This window comes from Accipiter gentilis, chromosome 3 (assembly GCF_929443795.1).
Source record: "Accipiter gentilis chromosome 3, bAccGen1.1, whole genome shotgun sequence".
NCBI classification, from domain to species: Eukaryota; Metazoa; Chordata; class Aves; order Accipitriformes; family Accipitridae; genus Astur; species Astur gentilis.
The window spans coordinates 6,537,890-6,561,922 of record NC_064882.1 but is presented as its reverse complement, the minus strand read 5'-3'; the positions used below and the strand labels follow the sequence as shown (position 1 = coordinate 6,561,922).

General features: G+C 38.4%; 1 protein-coding gene across 4 annotated transcripts in view; it reads left to right on the top strand.

Moving 5' to 3' along the window:
• Positions 1-17,486, top strand: part of RAPGEF2 (Rap guanine nucleotide exchange factor 2) — a 190,112-nt gene extending 172,626 nt beyond the window's left edge. For 3 of the 4 annotated variants that reach the window (XM_049833423.1, XM_049833452.1, XM_049833443.1), the window contains 10 exons: positions 882-1,093; positions 1,178-1,301; positions 1,932-1,955; positions 3,001-3,224; positions 4,076-4,261; positions 6,087-6,239; positions 8,711-8,936; positions 10,583-11,142; positions 13,812-14,117; positions 15,365-17,486. In XM_049833423.1, coding sequence (XP_049689380.1) covers positions 882-1,093; positions 1,178-1,301; positions 1,932-1,955; positions 3,001-3,224; positions 4,076-4,261; positions 6,087-6,239; positions 8,711-8,936; positions 10,583-11,142; positions 13,812-14,117; positions 15,365-15,390 — 2,041 coding nt within the window. In that variant the 3' untranslated portion in view covers positions 15,391-17,486. The remainder of the gene's footprint in view (positions 1-881; positions 1,094-1,177; positions 1,302-1,931; positions 1,956-3,000; positions 3,225-4,075; positions 4,262-6,086; positions 6,240-8,710; positions 8,937-10,582; positions 11,143-13,811; positions 14,118-15,364) is intronic. The other variant, XM_049833433.1, reaches the window with a different exon arrangement.
• The last annotated feature ends 6,547 nt before the right edge of the window (positions 17,487-24,033 follow it).

Below are 24,033 nucleotides of genomic sequence, written 5' to 3'. Positions count from 1 at the left end.
TGTCAGTCTCTGGCAAAATCCCATGTAACATTCAATCTATTGACTGAATTCAATCTATTGATTGAATGTGACACTTTTCTGAACATCACTGGTTTTGAATACCATTCAATCAAATGTGGCAAGTTCCAAGTCAAAGTTCTATGCTGATAATCAGTCAGCATCTCTGAGATGTAAAAATCTTGATATTTAGCTCAGCTGTTTCAGCTGATTTCAATGAGAAATAAAAGCAGCCTGCCTGCTTGCAGAAACTTGAATGAAGGGAAGATTCTAGATACCAAACTTTGCCGTAGGTAGAAATGAATAGCAAGACAGGCAATGCCATTAAGGGAAAAAAGCCCGTTGCTTGTACCGGCTACAGCTTCAGAATAACCTTAAACAGTCTGTTACAACAATTTGAACTGGACACAACAAAGTCAGATTATTGCAGCAAAAAGGTGGGTCACTGTGCTTTCACTACCTAAAGATTGTGTAGGTGGAAGATGTTTTCTCCTCCAGCCTAGTAATCTGGAAGGAAGTAGTGATCCTGAGTACTCCTAGATTATGATATTGTTATCAAATTCAGACCCAATTCCGAAGTAATAAGTACATATTCTGTATAAGGTTTAACTACTCATCCAAGTGTAACTTTTATCTGTTTATGGTTACATCGTGCAGATATCTCCAGTTTTTATAGCTTTTATAAAAATGTTCTTAATTGTTCTGTAATACACGCTGGCAAAAGGAAGTATTCACTTTCTTTTACTTTATTGACATTGTTGTGCTACGCTATTCTGGCTATGTGGTACTTCTCCCATACAAAATTTAACATGGTCTTTTCTAGGATTTTTTTGTTTCTTTCTATTGTTCTTGATCTTTTTTGCACTTTTCTTGTTTGTTTCAAGTGGCCTGAATTTGGCACCAGTTGCAAGGCTCCGAACTACTTGGGAAAAGCTTCCAAGCAAGTATGAAAAACTGTTTCAAGATCTACAGGACTTGTTTGATCCATCTAGGAATATGGCAAAATATCGTAATGTCCTTAACAGCCAAAACCTACAGCCCCCCATTATACCCCTGTTTCCTGTTATCAAAAAAGACCTTACATTCCTTCATGAAGGTAAAAGCAGAAGTATATCATCTTTTACTAGCAAAGGAAAACTAACTCTGCTGCATAATAACTGATGTTAATTGTTGATTGTAGGAAATGATTCAAAAGTGGAGGGCTTGGTCAATTTTGAGAAGCTGAGAATGATTGCGAAGGAGATACGCCATGTTGGTCGCATGGCATCTGTGAACATGGATCCTGCTTTAATGTTTAGAACGAGGTAAGTGTGTTGTATTAGGCAGAGCTTTTCCCAGCTAAGAGAAGGCTAGGTATCAGCAAGAGGTGCTTTTCAAGTGCCCCTTGTTGTATTGGAGCAGCGTGAGTTCTCTGTTTCTTGTTAGCAATTTATCAAAATTACGTGGTGTTCTAAAACTGGAGAAATCATTACACTTTGTGTTTATCAGTATATATTAAAATGTTTTACATTATTCCTTAGCTGCCAGTTACCTCATAAAAATGAGATTCCATTAGTGGGAGGGAGAGGGAGAGGGAGATACTGTCTTCAACACATATGTATTAGTCTGTTTGAAGCATTGATGTATGCCAGCCTTATCATTTTGATTTAGTAGAAGTGGGAATGTATCTGAAAGTGTCAGCTAGTAGTGTTAGAAAATGTGGAGTGAATGCTCTTCGGCTTCATGTTAGACCAGCTTATTGCATACTCTTTTTCTTAATTTGAGCTAGAAGAGTTTGTAATATCTGACTGTATGCCTGAGTCAAGGCTCTTTTTAATGTTTGTGGGCTTCCAGAACTGCTTGTCCTGAGGTCTGGTCTTTTTCTTTCTGAGCTTGTGATCTTTCTCTGTCTCTTCTTAAACCCATGCTTTACTCTTCCTGGCTCTCACTTGCAGGAAGAAGAAATGGAGGAGTTTGGGGTAAGTGGTTGGAGACAACACTCACAGACATTCATTCTTCCTTTACCATTTGCATTGTTTCCTACTTGCTATCTTTAATTTTCTGGTGCTTTGACTTTTTTTTTATTTTGTTAACCCTTTTTTACTGACAATACATTTTAATCCAGGAGTGCTTTTGCTTTTGAGGTTAAAACACAAAAGTTGTAAATTATTTATAAGTGGCTGTAGATAGGAGTGGGGTGTTCTTCTCCCTCACCTTCAATTTAAATTGCCAAAGGAAGTGACTTTCAGTAAAAGAGAAATTATAAAATGGCAAGGTTGCAACAGCTGAAAATTGCAGTTAACTTTCTTATGCCTAATAAGCAATTATCACAATCAAATAAAAAAGTTAAAACTTACAATATCTGCTAGCCTAACTTATTTTCAATTCAGCCATCATTTTTACTCTTAACAATTCAGGAACAATGCGTAGCATTCATATAACATATGTACATTGAAATGTGCATGACATTTATTTCATCATGAACTAGCTGATCATTTTATTAAATAAAAAGCTGTCTTCAACCTAGCAAGTTAAAAGGAAATTTTATTCTGTAAAACTGAGCTGTACATTTTGCATATTGTCTGATTGAAAAAGTATTTAGCTTTCAAAATGCCTTCTGTATATTAATTTAAATTTGGACCTCATCTGTAGTATTCTGTCAGCATTGCCTTACTGCATGAGCTTTTCCTAATGCTCCAATCTTCTCAGTAGCTAGCTTATGTGAGAGAGCTAGCTTGACTGCATTTCTAGATGTGTGAAGTGATATTGCCTAGTTGGAGCAGAATAGGTTAAAATATTTGTGTAATTAAAATAGTGCCTGTCACCAAGTAAAAAGATTTCCTGACCCTCATCTTTCTATCTGTTATAGCTGTTTGACTTACTGGAATGAGGCATGTGAGCTTTGACCATAGACTGACACTCATGCAATCCTTTGCACGTTTCATGTTTATCAAGTGATACCACATTGGACTAAGTCATACTTCTCCCCTCTTTCCTCCCCCTCCTGCCCCACCTTCACTCCAGGTCTCTCAGCCAGGGCAGTACGAATGCAGCTGTGCTGGATGTCGCGCAAACGGGGGGTCATAAAAAGCGGGTCCGTCGCAGCTCCTTCCTTAATGCTAAAAAACTGTATGAAGATGCTCAGATGGCACGGAAAGTGAAGCAGTATCTCTCAAACTTGGATCTGGAAATGGATGAAGAGAGCCTCCAGACACTGTCTCTGCAGTGTGAGCCAGCCACCAACACACGTGAGAATTGTCATTTGTTACGGATCTCAAGAAAACTGCTAAATATACCTCTGTTTCTTCAGGGAAGTAATTGGGAACGGTAACTAGACAATAAGGTGGAAAATGATGTGTCTGGTCATTTCCAAGTACTGAACATCTATGAATCTTAAGGAAATCATCTTGCAGATTAACAGTATAGGGACATAGCATTTATATAGGAGATAAGGTTTTCGGATGATGCCGTGCTGAAGTGCACAGGGGTTCTTTAGACTTGTTCGTACAAAGGATTTGGAGGAGCCAAAAGTTTCTTTACAGTTCTGATGTACTCAGGCTATTGGTGTGAATAGGGTTCGTCATCCTGGATATCTTGACCTTGAGAGGCAAAAGGGGATTTCCTTATGTCCAGGTGTTTCAGAGACACCTGAAGGGCTGTACTTGGCTGCAGCAGAGGGGACCTTATGCTGGATATTGGTTTCATTTTGATTGGAAGGAATGCTGGATCTTATGCCCTTCCCTTCCTTCAGGGTAGCAAAAAATAGTACTTATATATCCATTCTAAACCAGTTGTAGTCCTTATGAGAGCCCAGTATAATGTCTGATGTTTTTGACAACTATAACAACAGTAAGTTATGAGGGTTTTACTTGGAGAAAGAGAGTAAATATTCTTTGATAAAATATATGCTTTAAATGGAGTTAAATCTCCCTCTCTTTTCCTCTTCATCTCTTCTCTCTAAAGGTATCCTACTGCATTAATTGTACAAGTATTTGAGCACCTTAATTATTATTTGAAGGGCTTTGCACTGCTCAGATTAAAACTCCCACAATATTTTTAGCTAGTAGTCATTCTGTGCTTTCTCCCATTTCTTGCAAAGTGCCGAAGAATACAGGAGACAAGCGATCTGGAAAATCTGAAACGTCACCGGTGGCTCCCCGGGCAGGCATCCAGCAGAAAGTGCAGCAACAGCAGCAACATAAAGTAAACCAAGCATTGCAGGTCCCTGCCGTATCTCTTTATCCCTCTCGCAAGAAAGTGCCGGTCAAAGACCTCCCACCATTTGGTAAGTGGAGCAATGAAACATTTGGCTTAGTACTCTGAAGTTTGCTTATGTCAGGGAGACATTTTTAATCAAATAAGATTGAGACATTTATTTCTGGTAGTATTATATGCAGGTTATGCCAGTTCATGCAGTGTGTATGCATAATTCTCTTCTCTAGAAATGGAAAGAAAGAAATCTTGGAAAGCATCCTGTCAATTTAATCAGTATAAGTATTTACCTGTTACTAACAGCTGGAAAAAATGAATGTTTCTGACTGTCTGCCCAAGGATCTGGGCTTATCTTTTCCAAAGGGATTAGTGACTTGGAGTTTATGAGTGACCCATCTGAGATGCCTCAGAAGTTTTGGTGTTTTTTCAAAATTTGAACGTTTAATGTGAAATTCAGGCCTGCTCAAAGTGGTAGTCCTGTTAGAAGTGTAGGCCTGAAGTTTCCTGTTGAGAATTGTTTGGCTTCTGGTCCCTCGTGCTTTTTTGTTGTTATTCAGTCATTGCTGCCTGCATGTCACTCAGAAAGATACTGGACTATAGGAATTTCTTCCAATCTGATTTCCAAATCTGTGTTCCAGCATGTGTACCTAACGTGTGTGTTATTAAAGAACTTCTTACATATCACTTAAAGTACAGTAATATTCCTAATAAGATATGTAGCATAACTGGCCCTTCCTGTTGCATGATAGTAATTTCATAAGAGCTTAATTCTGATATCACTTTGTATTAGTTTTACTTGTGCATTGCTTAGGCTGCTAGGGAAACATCAGAACCAGCAAAATGGGCAAGAAACAATTTAATATTCTTCTAGTTCTTGTTGATTTTACTGTTAAATTTTAATCTTAAAGGGACTTTGAAGCACCATAGACTGCGTTTTTTGCTCATGGTGGGGAAGTTTCTGAAAATTGACTAGGTTATGTTGATGAAGCAGCTGTAAATTATTGATAGCAGCATTGTGATCCAACAGATCAAAGATAAATTCTGTAGACTGCTTGAAAATAACCTTTACCACAAACGTTGGCAAATCTTGTCAGAGAAGCTCCATCTTCACTTTTAAGACTGTCCCAGGGTGGATTTTTGGGAAGAGGGGAAGAGAAAGATGGATAAATGTTGCCCAAGAAGGGAAAGATGGATAAATGTTGCCCAAGAAAAGCAATTGTTGATGCCCTAGATCTTTACATCATACATCATCCTCAGGATGTTTTTACTCTAGTTTCCCAAAATAAGCTGGTGCAGACATAGTTCTCAAAAATGAAAGGAGAAAGGCAGCTGCAGGATGACCTTGTTTTGTAAGCCTAATCTATCTTCTTTCCAGCTTTCTTTAACCTTCTAGGCTACTCTGAATAGAAAAGGAACAGGAGAACAGTTTCAATTTCTTACTATATAAACCGCCACTAATCAGTGAGATTTGTGTTTGGTTTTATTCAACATAATTTTAGTTCAAGTTTCTCAGTAACCATTACTATGCATATCCTTGATTTATATATTGTATAGACAGTATTCTGCAACACCAAATCTGCATTGTGTTTTCCGTGACAAATTATTTATGTCAGGTAGCCAGAATGAAAGACTGGCGACACTAATATGCAGAAATGAAGTGATATATTTTAAATAGAAGTAGTTTCAAGTGTTTTGCTTCATTTAAGCTGCTGTCAGAAACTTACAAACAGGAAAAAAAAATCTAGGTTTTTTTCCTGTATGGTGTCTGCTCTATAAATGCATTGCAAAAAAATCTAGGGTTTTTTCCTGTATGATGTCTGCTCTATAAATGCATTGCAAAACAGAAAGATGTATTTATACTGGACTTTACATCTGCCTACATTAATTCTTATTTAAAGGCATTAACTCCCCACAAGCTTTAAAGAAAATTCTTTCCTTATCTGAAGAAGGAAGTTTGGATCGTCACAAGAAACAATCTGAAGACACAGTTTCAAGTGCATCTTCACAGCTGTCTTCTCCTCCCACTTCACCACAGAGCTCTCCAAGGAAAGGTATTAGATGTGCAATATTTCTCATCCTGTTTTCTGAAGCTCAGAAACTTTGGAAGCTTCTGAGAGAGAATGTGGGCACTCGGGATAAACTACTGCTGCTTCTATTTTTGTCACGTGGTCAGCAAGAGGGCAGAAAGTATAGTGCAGAGTGGGTTACGTGAAAGGATACCTGGGAACCTAATTTCAGGGATACCTGAAAGCCCTCTGGTTAGCAAAAGCCAGGAAAGATAGCCTGATCTGATATAGGATTTAATACAATAGGTCACTCTTACTGCAGCTGCTTCTGACAAAAATATTCCCATCATCAGTGTTTCCTGTCAGTGGAAGGATGTGCAGATTGGAACTTAAAATCTTTGTACAGCATTGAGCACACGAGGCTATTAGAGGAATTATTTGCTGTGTCATACATCTGGATGGGATATGACCTATGTATGACAGGCAAGCTAAAGATACTTGGAATTTGAATCACTAATACAAGACGTTTTACTAGCAACCTGATTATTCAAACAATATATATGGGTATTTGAGGAATGGTATTACACATTGGAGCTTTTTTGACTGAGTTCTTTTTAAGTGACTTCATAGAGTTATTTTTTCAAGGTGAACGTAGGACTTTAAAGGGATTTTTTTTGAGCCTGTTTGTTTTTTTCATTGTACTCATTCTGGTTATGATTTGACAAAACAGAGAATGGAGGCATTTTCCTGTAGTTTAAACAAACAAAAAAACCTGTTCCTTTGGAAGTATGATAGCCTAGCTGTATGCAGATAACTTCTAAGTTATTCTATTTCCAGAATATCATAAAAGTTCAGTTTAACAGTTACATAATGTAACATTATGGTAAAATATATATATTGGGGTTGCATCCCCATGATAGAAGTTCAGAATGCTAAAGAGATGAGTATGTTGGAGACTTCCCTGTAGCAATAACTTTCTCTAAACTGCACAAGCATTTGATACTTATGCGAGTATCACTTTTTCTACTTTCTTATCAAATGGATACCTAAGCCCTTTTCTTAATGTGATAGGTGGCAGTGCTGATTAGTTGAGGCCTTATGGATCCAGACTAACATAGCTAACCAGTTGCTCCTCTCCTCTTGGAGGTGAGAACAGTAACAAGAATAACAATTCACCCAAGATCTCTGGGATAGGTGGGGCTTATGGAAACAAAATGGGAAAAAGTAAGTCCAATTGGATAAGCGGAGATCCAAAAATGGGAGAGATGAATATGGCAAGAAAGTGCAAATGCCTATCCAAAATCTCTATTGAAGTGATATTTACTAAGGTCAGATGGAGGAGAATGTTATGTAGAGAAGATTTAGATTATCACCTCGAGTCCTTGTAAACCATCACCATGATTTCTCCCAAATACTACATTAGTAAAGAGTGAATTTGTATAATTAGTCAGGCCTGTGCATTTCTTGAAAAAGGAATTGGGATTCTGTACTTGGCTCATAGTGGGAAAAGTACTTTATTTTTGCAAAAATCAAATCATAAACATGATTATAAATTAAAAAAAAATAATCCTTGGTTTGGTGGTGACATAAATCTAATGGTATGTCCTTTCAGACAAAAACTGTATGTTCTTTCAGACAAAAATGGCAACATTAATTCCATGTTCTCAGCAAGTGAATTGGGATAGATCAGTTTGGAGTCATCTTGACACTTATGTGTAGACTGAAAGCAAAAAAATGAAAACTACAGTTACTTGTGGATGTATGTTGTTGAATGATCTTTTACTTAGCTGGCAAGAGAATTCAGCACAACTTTGTTCAATACTAAAACAAAGCTGAATTTGCTGAATTTGCCTCTGTGACATGGTTTGCAGATTTTATCTCAGTCTGGCAGTGACAATGCTACCTCCCAGGTTACAGTATAATTCTGGTAATATATGCTATTTGGAATGTAATTAGTTAGCAAAGTACCACAAAGCAAGCTTGAAAATCTGGCCCCCTCTCAGCCAAGATACGTAATAACCTGTCAGCCCAGACATCTGGGCTTCATGTTGTATCTGCTGTTTGTCTCTGAAATGTAGCTTTGCAGAACAGAAAAACTGTGTGAGAGGGTCTCTTGGATTACATTAAGCATTAATCTTGTCCAGGGCATCTCTTTCATTCCAATTTTTGAGACAGTGTTTATGTACAGGCAGTTTTTTGCGAAGTGAGATTTCATAATGCAGGGATACAAGTATGATGATGCATTTGAAAATAATTTGGGGGATGAGAGCAGAGAAGAAGGGAAGGTGAGCAGTTAGTTTCTAAATGAGCAGTGCATGTTCCCACAATCTTAAACCTCTTATTAAGAGACAGAATACATGTCCCACAGTTCTGCTATGTATCTATCTTTTGCAGTGGTGCTTCTGTGTAAATGTAGTCATAGTTTTGATTTACTGTGGTAGCAGTATGGCTGGCTGCCTGGCAATAACTGAGCAGGCTCCTCAGAGAGTCTGATTAACGTGACATTCCCTTTGCAGGCTATACTTTGGCTCCTAGCGGCACAGTGGATAACTTTTCAGATTCTGGTCACAGCGAAATTTCTTCCAGATCTAGTATTGTCAGCAATTCCTCTTTTGACTCTATGCCAGTCTCCCTGCATGATGAGAGGAGGCAGAGGCATTCTGTCAGCATCGTGGAGACAAATCTTGGTGTGGGAAGGATTGATAGAAGAATGATGATTGAACCAGATCAATACAGCTTAGGGTAGGAATTTTATTTGTGCTTACTTACATTATACCTTCATATAGTGTGTATGTGGCATGTCTATGTATATTTGTTCATGTAACTTTCCCTGTATCTATCTCAAATATTTTTTTTTTCTTCCCTGCCCTTAAAAACTACTATTTCAGTGCTGTGTTTTGTGATAATGCTCCATTTTCTGACAAGAAAATGTTTTGTACTCCTTAGTGTGTGATGAGGTCTACAACAGTAAGGCTTTACCTCAGTAGACCTTACCATCTGAGCATTTAGTAGTGCCGTAGATTATCCTCTTTATGGCAGACTAGTATCCTAGCCTGTTTTCTGGATGGGGAATTAACTGAATTAAATGAGAAATTATTCATACAATTATTCAGTGATGAAGCTGAGAACAGAAAAAGCTAGTAATTTTCCACTCTGTTTTATAGAAAAGTGCATATTTATCTAACTCAAAAATATTTTACCCCAAATATTTCTTCTAGTCAACAGTAATTGGAAGGTAAAATTCACATTAGGCTGCTGGTTTTCTAGGTAATTTTCTAGGTAATTAACTTCTGTAATGGTAGGGAAGCTAGTGCTGTGAGTTGTCTAAATCTCTAGCAGTGAGCCTTGGTCTGAAAATAATTGGAGCTCTGCCTCCTATTTAGTCTCCACTTACTTTTCTGAGCTGTTACTTGGATGCTTCAGTCCTCTGAATGGTTCCAGGGGTTTTAATTCTGCAGGGTCTGTGGATGGCAGGCCTGTTCCAAAACTGGTGGACTTCAGCTTTGGAAATCCCAGGCTATACAAACTCTTTAATTGGATGCCTTAAATATTTGGAAGAGCAGGTTTCCAGTCTGCATAGGAGGCTGCCCTGGAAGGATAAATCCCAGGAGCCTGGAGAGCTGCTAAACAAAAGTGGCACTTTGTCGGTTTTCTCTACTGCTATGTAAGTGATAGTGTCAGGCTTATTTAATTGCTGAAAGTCTACAGAGAGCATACTTGCTCTATGAAGTAGCATATGTTTCCAAAATTAAGGTTATAATACAGTTTCATTTGTAAGAAATGTTGAAAAGGTGGCTTTCAGAGTTTCCTAAGCAAAAAAAAATAAAAAATAAAAAAAAGCTGAAAAGCTGAAACCTAAACAGGAATATCAGCCACCTCCTGCTAAAACTCTGTTTCTCCCTTTTAATCCTTTGCTTTGCATGGCTGGAAAAGCAGTAGGAACCCAATCTATCAGTCTGTTCCCCTTTATATATGTCAGTGCACTTTGCCTGTCTTAAAGGGCTGCTGCAAAGTTAAGATTTTACCTTTTGAAATTACACCACTGAAGTGTGTTAAGTTTTGTCAAGATATCTATCCAGTAATTTTTGCTTGTTTGTTTTATTGAGGATGAGCTTGAAAGGAAATTGTCCTATTATCAAAATTGAATTAGTCATTAATGCAAATAATACTTAATATAAATTGCTTCAAAACCTTCATTCATTGAATCATAGAATGGCTTGGGTTGGATGGGACCTTTTAAAGGTCATCTAGTCCAACCCCCCAATATGTTTGCTTTTTTTCTTGATTGTTGAATTCTTCATGTGTCTTGTAAATTATCTCCGATTCCAACGCTGGATTTATTTTTTTTAATTTTTTTTTTCTTTGTTCCCTCATCAATGTGCATCTAGCTCATATGCACCACTGTCAGAGACCAGAGGCCTGTATGCTGGAGCAACTGTGCTTTCTTCTCCTAGTACAGAAGAACTGTCACAGGATCAGGGGGACAGAGCTTCGCTCGATGCGGCTGACAGTGGCCGTGGTAGCTGGACTTCCTGTTCGAGCGGTTCTCATGACAACATACAAACAATACAGCACCAGAGAAGCTGGGAGACTCTGCCTTTTGGACACGCTCATTTCGATAGTTCAGGCGATGGGGCAGGACTGTGGGCCTCGGGCAGTCATATGGACCAGCTGATGTTCCCTGATCATGGCACAAAGTATGGCAGGCAAAGTCAAGGTAGGGAGGGCCTCGATCAAGCACAGTCCAGAGCAAGCTGGGCATCCTCAACAGGATACTGGGGAGAGGACTCGGAAGGCGATACAGGTACCATAAAGCGGAGGGGTGGGAAGGATGTTTCAACTGAAGCTGAAACCAGTAGCATAACATCTGTACCAGCAGAGGAGTCAAAGCCAGCTCCCATGCCCGCTCATATAGCAGTATCATCAAGTAGTACAAAGGGGCTTATTGGTAAGTTCAGTTTTGTGTGCTGTGAAGTATCTTAATTCATTTGCTTGTGATTCTTTGTATTGTTCTAAAACTGCGTTTCTTTTGTCTGGGTTGATTTTTTTTAATTTAATTTTTTTTATTATTTATTTTTAAAGCAAAACCAAACATTTTGCAGTGTCTCCCCTTTAATGGTGCATTCATTGCTAGGGAATATATCTCTTATTGTTGATTCTCAGTTCTGGCAGCATCTTTGGGTTTCAAGAGAGCCTGCGATACATCAGAAAACTAGCTCAACTGCTGGACATTGTTTTGAGAGGTTGATGTATTTAGGTGTCTGTTCTGAAATGTGAGTTTCTCTTCACAGTAAGGCTTCATGTTCTGTGTTTAGAAATCTTAATGAATGTGGCCTGATATTTTTAGAATTGTTCTACTTTATACATCTGTATGACTTGTCTGATAATTGTGAAGATTCCTTGCTTCTGAAAATGGCATCACTTTGTGCTTAAATACCAACTGAGATGTTTAAATACCAACTGAGATGTGTCTTTGGACTGCTAAAACTGAAGAGGTTCCTAAGAAGTTAGAGCTAGAATACATTTATAATCATTCAGAAAAGAAATATCAGATAAAATATAAAATAATATGAAGGTGTCCTTGGCAGGGCTTTACATTTTTCTCATACTGTTCCTTCTACACATTGCAGTCCTTGTGCCATCCAAGACCTCTGCATTTTTGCCTCTTTCCTTCCTTTCATTCCCCTTCACTTTGCCTTTCTTCAGGTTAATATGAAGAACTATCTAAAAGCTGGTTTGTGCTGACATAGCTGAAAAAGTCTGCCAGATTGAGGTCATGCTGAGACCACTGTGATAAACTGCTTTTCCGTCTTCTGCCCATGTATATTGCTTGGCAATGGCCCATTGCCTCAAAGCTTGAGTACAGATCTGAATCCCTGAACTATGAAGAGGAGGAAGCTGTGGAGTTCAGGACTCCAGGTTCAGATTCATGCCACTCTCTAATTTTACTCTTTGATACCCTTCGTTTCCAACAGAATGTGGAACAAGCGTGCTTCCAAACTTGCATCTCAAGGCAGTGCTTGCCACTACGTTTTTAGAGACTTGAGAGAACGTGAAAGAGACCTGGAAATTCAAACCACACACTTCCATGCACTTCTGAACTATTAACTAATTATCCTGCAAATGTAACTGTGCATATCACTGTCCAACAGAAGCCACTATTTTTACGTGATTCTTTTGCACTGAATAGACATCAATCTCTTGCAGCAGTATTTCAATAGAATTTTTCTACAGAATTTCTTCTGCATCAATGTTACTTTTCAGAAATCTTTGAATAAAATTTCTCAGAAACTTCTTCGTGCTGCTCTGCTCAGTTAAAACAATCTGTTGAAGAAAAATACCTAGATTCTATTGGAAATTATTTGGTTTTGTTATAATACCAAGACTTTAGTCCATAAAAACTCGCATCCAAGACAAATACCTAGATTCTATTGGAAATTATTTGGTTTTGTTATAATACCAAGACTTTATTTTCAGTCCATAAAAACTCGCATCCAAGTAGCACCAGTTCAGCTTAAGCTTGTACTGCCCTCTCAGTCAATTCCATGGTGCCTAATGCAGGGTGATGTTGTCATCACCACTTGTGCAAGAATATACAGTGTATGACAAGCTGTGGAGAGTAAATTGTCTGCATCAGTGTTTTTTTCCTGCTGTGTTTGCCTTTGTACTGTAAGTTAAGTGGTCATGTGTTGTTGAAGGGCTAGACCCACAAAAAGTGTTCAGTATCAAAGTCCCAGCTGAATTCTTTATGTACATAACTCCAAAATAGAGTCTCATGCCTATCTGCTCTGTGTCCCTGCAGATGCTTAAAATTCTTAATTGCTGTTTCCTCCCTTGAAGTTCTCTGCAAGAGAGAACTTCTAAATATGCACGGAGTTAAGTCTTGTTTAGGTAAACAGTTATGCCTCAATGAGATCCACAAACTAGGTGGTGGTCTTTCCATCTCCTATATAAAATCATATTCAATCATTGTTCTTAGGGGCATACTTTCAAGTTTCCATTTTGTAGAGAATACAACCATAAGAGCAGTGGGCAGTAGTGCATATAGAAAGTATCAAGATGAAGCCCACTTCTTTTTCTTACCTTTTGCAATTGTAGCTTATGTCACATTATTTCTTCCTACAAATCTTACTACTTTAATGAATCAAGTGCCTTTCCCCCCACCCCCGCAAGATGCTGAAAACAAGAGTTGAGCTTGGGTACAAAGCCCATCTTCAGGATTAAGACAGTCATGTGTTGGGGGAGATGGCAGTATTCCTGATGTTTGCCACTTCTGTGGACTCTTGAGTCTTCCACGGTACTTTGATCAGAGTACGTTTTGTTCTATACAATTGATGGAACTGCTTCAGTTGCTAGGTTTGAACAAATTCCCCATGTTAATTTGGTGAATTTTATTAGACTAATGCTTCACTACTAGAAGAATAGCTATATCCTGTGTATGTTGTATATCCTGTACTTTCTTGCATGGTTTATTTTTCAAGATCTCATTGTGTCCTTCAGATTTTCTCCTCCTGGGCTGTTGAGTTGGTTGTTGTTTATTTAACTTTCACTGTTCATTTTCCTTTGAGCAGTTTTCCTTTTACTGTCTCTTATACTGATCTGTTCTTTTTCCTGCAGCACGAAAAGAGGGTCGATACCGGGAACCACCTCCAACTCCTCCTGGTTATGTAGGAATACCTATTGCTGAGTTTGCAGAAGGTGGTTCCCATCCAACCAGAAAGCCTCCAGATTACAACATAGCACTTCAGAGGTCTAGAATGGTGGCACGGACATGTGAGACTCATGGGACATCAACTCCACAGCAGCAGTCACATGGCCATTCAACTAGCAGGCCTGTGAACAAACCCCAGTGGCATAAACCAAATGAGTCAGATCCACGTCTTGCTCACTATCCATCTCAAGGGTTTTCCACAGAGGAAGATGGTAAATTGCTAATTGTTAGATTTTGAGTTTGCTGCATGCAAAAATGGTCAATGCTTTCACAGACACAAAGCAAATGACACAAATGTGTTCTGCTATAGAAATTCTTGCCATAATTTGAGCTCTCTTCCATCTTTCAAAACTTGCTATTTATTAACTTTTTGGAAGGGGAGGAATTCAGTTCATCCTAAATATATAATTTAAAATTGGGAGTGTAGGTCCACCTGAATTTTGGACAAACAAGCAGCTGGCTTAGGCAACTTCCGTGGAGGTGCCTATGTTCACCAGGTACAGACCTGCCTGCCCTGAAAGTTTCCAGCGTACCTAATTTTTGGCACTAACCATGTATTTTACCAATCAAAAAAGTATCCTGGTCTATAGAGTACCTGCCCATCTGTCCCATAGAGCATTGTTGGTCAGGTTTATTTGGATAGTCACTCACATTCTACCTGAAACTGTTACACTGTGGACACTTCCACACCACTGCTTCACGTAATGAGCCCACTACTCTTTTGCTACCTCACTTGCCCAAGTGTGTCTGCATCTTTATGCTTTAGCTCAATTATAATGGTAGAAAGATTATGTAAACATAGTCTTTCTGTTTTTCTATGGAATGCAAGCGTAGCTGGATTGCATCTTTAAGGCTAGGTGCTCAAAATTTAGGCAGGGCAGTGCCTAAATCGCACATTTGAGTGCTTTGTTTTGCTTAATGATAGAAAGGCTAATGTTCCCCTTCCTTCCCTAACTGCTTAGTTACTAAGGTTTTATGTGCAGGATGAGCTCTGTAGTTGAACGTGATGGGAAAAAAAAAGAAATCTACTTTAATCGAGTTGCCTCAAACTTTGAGAATTAGCATGACAGAGAATTTTAATTGTTTCTACCAACAATGACTAAAGCTGCACTCAATTTTTATGCAATCTTAATTTAAATAAATCATAGATATATTCAGGGAAAAAATGTAAGTTGGCTTTATGAAGCTATTGGATATCTAGGAGTAGCTGTTGTGTTCCTCAGGCTGAGAAATTACACCTCGCTCAGTTATAGCAATTGTCTTATTTTCTTTGAGAACAAAATTACACAGGAATGTTTCTCATGAGACCTGAATGTAGAGACATTTAGATTGGTTTAAAATATATACCTAATACAACGAAATGGAAAACAAATGAGCACAGTACAGGTTGTTTCATTCAGTAGCAGTCTTGTTCCATATGAACTAAATTCTATTTTCCCCTATCCTATTGTGTTTGCAGAAGATGAACAAGTCTCTGCTGTCTAAGACTTGGGCTTTTCTGGATCCAGAGTGAGCCACCTTAAAGGAGAGCACAAGAAGACGTCCCTAGAATAGGAGCCTTGGAACTATAGTTAAAGGATGGTGGACCTATTTGCCTCCTTCCCTGCCTTAAAGCAGCATGGGGCTTCTTCCTCTGCCCCTCCCCCTTCTGTCCCCTCTCCCCTTGCATGTGAAATACTGTGAAGAAATCGCCCTGGCACTTTTCAAACTGTGTTGCTTGAAATGCACAGTGCAGCAATCTCCAAGCTACCACTGTCGCTGTCTGCCACATCACACAGTATCATTCCAAATTCCAAGATCATCACATCAGGATGATTAACTCTGGCTGCACTTCCCAATGCCTGGAAGGGTTTTTTGTTTTTTAAATCTTCCTTTTAGATTTTAATCACAATCCTAGCACTTACTCTCATTGGGATAATGAGATAAGCTAGTTGTCAAATTACATTTGGCCTTTAACCTACAAAGAGAAAAATGCATTGAAATCCTTCAAGGAGGCAGTGCTTTTTTGCTTGTTTACAATGCCTTTGTTACGATTTTGTATGTTTGTGTTTCGGAGATCAAATACTGCATCTGCGTAGTAATTACAGTATTATTTCATACCTGTAAGTAGGGTTGCCAGCCTGAGCTCCTGGAAAGAATATTGCTATCGCGTGGCTGAGCAGGGCAGAAGGGAAGACAGAGGTTACGGGATGCAGCCTTTGCTTGACCGTCTCGCTTCACTCTTAATGTGCCCCACCCTGGAACCTTCAAAAGTTTGTAAATGTTAGCATTAATAGCATCCTCAGCCGGGTCTAGCGTAAATGCAGAAACACATGCTTGCAACTGGCCGGTGATGGAAGAGGACACTGTGTGTTTCATACCTGTGCCTTGCGGAATACAGGATGGCATACTAAAAAAGAAAGTGTCCCATTCTAATGAGACAGACGGCAACCCCACCTTTAAGTTATATATTATTTTTATTATTTTTTTTACTATATAGTAGTTATATTAAAAGAAAAATTAACTGGATAACATTGCAGTGAAGGCAAGTTGGGATGTCACAGCTCGTGTCAGCTGTTAACACTGATCTAATAACCTCCATCTATTGACTTTGGCATTAGGGGATAAACGAGCCTTTAAGTAATGAAAAATAACACGTTTAGATTTGCCAGCCTTTGCAATGCAGAAATAGTCACAACTGTTAATGGCTTCATGGAACACTGCATGTGTAGAGAAGGCCAATGTGTAGCAACCACCTGCTCACAGCTGCTATTAACCCTATAATGACTGAAATGACCCTCCCCTCTATTTTTGTGTTGTTTTTGCACAGACTCCGGAGAAGTGAAGGCTGCCAATCCGAGTAGTACTCAAATGTGAGGAACTGCTGGTCTTGGATTTTTTTTTTTTTTTTTCCATTGAACTCAGCTGATCATATTGATCAGTAGATAAACGTAAATAGCTTCAACTTTTAAAGATCAAATTGCAGTGTTTTTTCACTGTATCAAACAAATGTCAGTGCTTTATTTAATTCTCTCTCCTGTAATCATAGCTTTTGTCTATTTGCTTATATATCACATTGTCAATTATGCATTTGTAATTTTACATGTAATATGCATTATTTGCCAGTTTTATTCTCAAGGCTATGGACCTCATGTGCATATAGAAATACAAAATCCTAGCTCTATCACAAGTTGCACAAATGTTATATAAGCATTAAGTAATTGTAGACCATAGGACTGCTAATCTCAGTTCGCTCTGTGATGTCAAGTGCAGAATGTACAATTAACTGGTGATTTCCTCATACTTTTGATACTACTTGTACCTGTATGTCTTTTAGAAAGACATTGGTGGAGTCTGTATCCCTTTTGTATTTTTAATACAATAATTGTACATATTGGTTATATTTTTGTTGAAAATGGTAGAAATGTACTATGTTTATGCTTCTACATCCAGTTTGTATGAAGCTGGAAAATAAATAAATATAACATTAATGAAGTCCATATTGATTCTTATGCATTTTACATGTTCCACATACTTGAACAAATTTATGAAAAAATTTTACTTCTCTGTGTATTAATATTAAAGGGACATTGCCAAGTGATGTGGGCAAACCATTGGTGTGGAGTTTTTCTTAATATACAGTTGTGCTGCTGATCATTGTTGAAAAGTTTGGTGTGTGTACTGCTGAATGAGAATGACTGAGATGTTATGTGTCTCCAGCAGAAACATCTGAGATGCCAAAAAAGGAGTATAGGTATGGTCTTGGGTATATATAGAATGTAAACAGTGTTAAAGGAAAGATTGTGTTGATTTTATATTCTGAATGGTGTAAAAGTAAGGAATACGTGTATCGTGGTTTAACCCCAGCCAGTAACTACGCACCACGCATCTGCTCACTCACTCCCCCTCACCCAGCGGGATGGGGGAGAGAATCAGAAGGAAATAGGGAAAACTTGTAGGTACAAAGATAAGAACAGTTTAATAGGACAGAAAGGAATAAAATAATAATGATAATAATAACCATAATAAAATGACAAGAGTAATAAAAAAAGAATTGGAATATACAAACCAAGTGATGCACAATGCAATTGCTCACCACTCGCTGACTGATGCCCAGTCAGTTCCCGAGCAGTGATGCCCCCAGGCCATCTCCCTCCAGTTTATATACTGGGCATGACACTACATGGTATGGAAAACTCCTTTGACCAGGATGGGTCAGCTGTCCTGGCTGTGTCCCCTCCCAGCTACTTGTGCCCCTCCAGCTGCCTTGCTGGCTATAAACACTACTTAGCAACAACTGAAAACCTCTGTGTGTTATCAACATTCTTCTCATACTGAACCCAAAACACAGCACTATACCAGCTACGAGGAAGACAATTAACTCTATCCCAGCTGAAACCAGGACAACATGTTTTAACATTTGGGTAGAGAGAAGTATGAAAAGTGATCCATTTGAGTTTTTACCGAAGAAGGTATTTCAAGTAATAAAGATCATGCAATAGCATCCACAGTAATAAAAGTTGATGTTAATGCAATGTCAAATCTGTAGAATTCCCTACCACCACCCCCAGGTTAGATTCATTACTTTCAATAGTATGCAGAAGACTGGGTTAAAATGTCACTGCTGAAGCCATTATTAGCTGTATCCCATTTAGCTTCAAAATGCTTGACAGGTGTTGTTTCCAAATCTAAAATTAGATCATTGCAAAAAGAAGCAACAAAATGCTTTGTCTAGATTTAAGTCTTCCTAACATCATAACTCTAGAAATGTTCCACAATGAAAATATAATCATAAGAAAGTTTAAAATAATTGAAAATACAGGACTTGTAAACATACTCTTTTTATCACTGGAATCTGTAGCACTGTAAGGAAGGAAAGAAATTATGGACACTATTGGATTTGTATGGTGTGTGGCGGGGGTGGAACTACTGTCTGTGAATCTGTGGCTAATACGTGTTGGGTACATTTCAAAAAGGTAGAGAACTACTGTTGGTTCTGACATTAGTAGGTTTAACAAACAAACTTTTTTATATATCTTTACATATCTTATCTGCAAGTTTCTCCTTTGGTAACATCAAAGGTGCGTTGTTAGGGAAATAATTCCTCTTACCTCACAAGTCAGTATGTGAACCGTTTGCACACTTGTCAATTTTTTTTTATATGTTTGATATAGTATTGAATTAGGCAATCCTCCTGTTTATGCCTCCCTTCTGTAATGAATATTTTTAGAACACATTACACAGAGACATTCTCAATGCTTATCATCCCATACACATAGCTTAATTCTTTGTGGATTTGGAGATAAAGAACGCTTCACACAGCAACCGATTCAGTAGAGGTAAAGGCCTTGCTATGGTATGACTTTTTATGAAACAGTTTTGATAGATGTTCTAGTACGTGTAATATGAATTTTGTACTTAATGTGTGGATGCAGCAAGATGCGGACAAGTAAACTACCAGTTGCTGGGTTTTGGTGTTACATTAACCAAAATTGTATGGAACACTGCAATCTAAGGATTTTTATTTTTTTTTGTCTGAAGAAATGTTATTCAATTATCTGTACTCTTTTATGACTTTTTCACTGAAGATTGTTGAGGCAGAGGCTACTTCTTTATGCAATATATTACACATCTGGAGTCAGCCACAGAAGTCATAAAAGCTGAGATATTGAAGATATTGCTTTAGTGGATAAACCTTGGCTACCTGGAGACGCATGCACGTTTTACATCTATAAATCTGAGACTAAAATATTTGGTCACCTGAAGTGGGGAACAGTGTTGCTATTTTAAAACAGAACAAAACAAAAAAAACCACTCCAAATTTTCTATTTGCTTCAAGACTAGTAGGAAATGCAATAAAGTTCCAGGCTTCCTGTCTCATATGGATTGTAGAATAGTTGAGACAAAATCAACTCTGGAGAATGCAAGTAATGATTTAATTGCAAGTATTAATACTTATGTATTACTTGATATGTGATGAAATATCAAAAATACTTTTGTGGACAAAGCTAATGTAGCAGCAACAGCTTGACTAACATAATATTAAATAACATAGATCTATTGAGGAAAATAGGAACATTGTTAAAATGACTCTGAAAATTGACCCCCTCAGGAGAAAGCAACCATCTGAGATCATTAGTATAATGATAATAATAATTTGGTCACCTATCCCTAGACCATCCTTTAAGTAAGCTTTGTAGTCTTGTGTCTAAAAATGGCATGCTTTGAGAGAAGGCTGGGAGCGAAAGGAGGTTTATTACTGACGTAAGATGGAATCAGTTACTTTCTGTTTTCTGTTGAAAATGTGACAAATGAAAATTTGTGGGTTTTACTAGAATATGAGAATCTTTAAAGCTCTATCTTGCTTATAGGCAGTGACTATTTAGGAATGAGTAGATATGCCCCAGGTACCAGAATACTAGCTGTTCTTCAAATTCATAAATTGACATAATTGTATCACAGCAGCAAACCAAGAAGCTATAAACCATGAAGGTATTCAACTATTAGCAACCATCAACTGCATAATCTTAAACTATTCTCATTTGGTTTTACTGGATTAAATTTATACAGTGACACTCCATGCACATGACTGCATTCCCTGTGGAGGAATGAGTTTCGGCGGTCTGTGTAAAGACTCAAGTTTGTGTTAAGTAGAAGTGCTGGCTTCTCTTTAAGTGTAGACTTGTCTACCTCAGCCTTTTATTTGGTGGCACTCTCTCATGGCTTGACATGCTCAGTCTTCCCTTTCGGTTTGGAGTGTTTGTTTGGATTATTTTTTTTTTTTTTCGGATCCTTAAATGGGTTGGGTTTTCCTAGGTATTCTAACCTCTGAAAGTAGGATCGTTTTCTTTGCAGCACTGTTGCCCTTGCTGGCAATGAAACTCTTTGTGTGTGTGTGTGTGCGCGTAAAAACGTTGTATATGTGTGTGCAAATATATATATAAACATTGTAAATGTATGTGTAGATATATATGTATATATAAAAGCTATTGTATACCAATGCAGCATCCACTTTTTTAGCTAGCGTGTCTACGCTGGTAAAGAAGCCAGTAGAGCATTATTTAAAGGCATTTGAGTGGTGCAGTTTGTCAATCTTGTTTTCAGTGAAACTTACAGCAGAATAGTGATGTTTAAAATGCCTTCTCAGTCATTGCTGAAGTATTTTGACATGCAGTTGTTATCTTCTGATCCAGTTCCAGAAGAAAATTGCCACTTGCCCCAGGGTCAGTAGCTATGGCAGAGATAAATTGCCTAGGTGGTGTGTTCAATCTTTTTTGAGGCTTTTCCCATCACTAGAGAAATATGAGGGGTTTTAAACTAGTTTCTATTGAGTTTTGTGTAATGAATAAGATCATCTGAACTGTGGCTTTCTAACAGAAGGTAGTCCGTGTGGCCCAGGATGGCTTTGCTTTCCTTGGTGTCTGTGGTCAGAATCCCAGTAAAACATGGGAAATTGCACTGGTAAAAAGCAACCTTCCAGACTGAGGCCCCACTCTTCAACATCCATGTAGAACTGAAAAGGTTGTTCTGATTTGACAGTGCAGGAAACCCTCGTACAACGGTCTTGATACATGTTTTGCTCTTAAAAAGAGAGCGCCTTTGTTGCTGCATTTCTTAATTGGAAGCCTGATCTACAGCCCCAGTAGTCAAAGGTTAATTGAGCCTCCATGTGCTGGTTTACATGCGTATGCGATTCTTGCATTAAACATTCTTTAATCCAAGTAGTTCTCTTTCTTTCTCTTTTCTTGAACCTATGACTTGTTACTCAGTCTGTGATATCTGATACTAACTAGTTCTTTCAAAATTCTGGGCTGAACACTATTGCTGTTTTCATTAGTCTCTATTTAACAACATTTTCCATATTTAAGAGGAATGTTACACTTTGTTAGGTAGCTATAGATGGATTATTCCTGAGCTCTGTTCTTTCCTGGCCATATAGTGGCCCTGATGACTCATTTTGGGTTTGAGGTATTTATTCAGTAGAGGAATCTTTGTGTTTTGTGTCAATAAAAAACTAATTCAGCTCGATTTCTGTCAATTTTGAGCTTCATCTCCATCCTCCAAAATACTAGTTTGTTAATCTTTGTTTACTTTGCTGATTTTGGTTTGGATTAGAGGATGGGGATTAGTTTTTTCTGGTTACTCTAAAAAATTGTTTTGGTTTGTTTTTTTTGTTATTCTGGTGCCTTGCCCTACATGTTTCTTCCCCTTGTGTGGCAGTACATTCTGGACAGCTTTTGTATTTTGGGTAGCCTATGAAATAAGTGACTCCTGCTCTGTGTAATGTTAGCTGAGACCTTGGCTGAAGAATTTTACTCAAGTTTTGGTACTGTGCTTTGAGAAAGTCTGCACCTTCTTGACAGAGTTAGAGGAGAACAAGAAAACTTAATGTCTGTGAAATGCAGCTTCCAAGGAAAGCTGGAGTGCTATTTCCTATGATTCCCTGATCTAAAGAACTTGGCTGTCCCTGGGCTCTGTGTAATGCTTTTGAGTCTGTATGCTGTGAATGGAGGTACTCACACAGTGCAACTGTTTAAGCTGAACAGACCTGAAAAACTGATGGAGGTCCCTCTGTGATTAAGGCTGAACGTAGAAGTTTCTAAAGAATTTTGTATTTTGTTTTATTTTCAGGTAATAATGTTGGCAAAATCCCCAAGCTTCCTGAAATTTTGCATGCTGTGTCTCTGTCCACGTGAAGTTCATTGGGCAAGTCAGTCCTTATATTTGTGAAAAGCTCATAGCCAGAGACTTCACTGAAATTCATGTTCATAAGGCTTATGTATTTATCGCTCTTGAATACGATTCAACAAATCATTCATGTTTTAAGTGCTTTGTTGACTAAGAAAGGGCGTACTTAGCTGCTTCTGCTCTTCCCAGCACATACGTGCTTTTCCTCCTTCTCCTGCCTCCTTTGTTATTCTTCAGATGCACAATTCTCCCTCCCTATTAACCTCTTCCTGTTGCTTATATTAGCTGCTTTCTCACACAGCTTCTCTTTGCTCCTTTGTAGAACATAGTACCACCCATTTCCTTCCTCCCAAAGTGTGTTTTGTATGCAGTCTTCAGAAACAATGGAAGGAGGCAGCACTTCAGTGCTCAAAAAGCTTGAAAGGAGTGTACCCAGGCAGGGCAAATTCGGAGTTCAGTTCTTTGTCTGCACATACATAGCCCTTTTCTCTATTGTTTCCTGAAAGCTGGTTTGTTCGGGTTTCTACGTAGTAGCCCATATATATCCGTAGCATAACGCTTACTTTGTTGTACTTGCAATGGTTATGATCTGATGAATAAAGAACTGGTTTTTATTTGCTGAAGTCTTTGTCAGATACAAATCGAGCGTGGCTCAGGACCAGCGGAGGGAGTTGGGGAGGAGGGGGGAAGCAAGGGAGGGGTGGTGGTTCTGGCCAATCCAAACAGTAATCTTACAAGGTAGAAGTGGTCTGTTGTGTAATTAAAAGGGTCTAGTCTACCTGACTTTTTTTTTAAAATCACATTTCTGCTGCTTTTAATCATGTGTGACCAATATGCATTCTCTATAAAAACATGTTTCTTTCCAAAATAAGGTTGGAGATCTGTTGGTAATGTCCTGTACAGGACTGAACTACCTCCACTTTGTGTATGACAACATTTGGCTGGTTGGGAGGCCTCCATTCTGGCACTTGTCCTTTGAGCAGCTGGCTTTCCAGAGTGGTGAGAATAGGCACTCTTTCTTGGTGTAGCTTTGTGTTTGGATCGTCTCCATTCTCTTTATGGGAACTGGCATGTCACAGGTATGTTTAATGTTTTTGAAGTCTCCCTGGATCTTCTGTAATTCATTGAAGAATATTTCCAGTTCCTGGTTGCTTATGCTGTAGGGCTACCTGGGTTAAGGAGTCAATCGGATATATCCTACTACTTCTCTTGTGAGGTGTAAGTGGGATGTAATGTTGCAATTTCAGTTCGTATGGAGTAGCTTCCAAATTCTCATAGTTTCTGAACAGCTGAAGTAATGTCTTTAGGCAGTTAGTATCACCCTTTTCCTTTAGGGGATTGAACTAAGGCTTGCAGAGGTCAGCAAGTGTCCTGTAGATACTATTGCAACCAATTTTAATTTCGCTACCCAGGGTATTTCTGTCAGGCGTTTGAAGGTTGTGGTTACAGCTTCCTTGATGT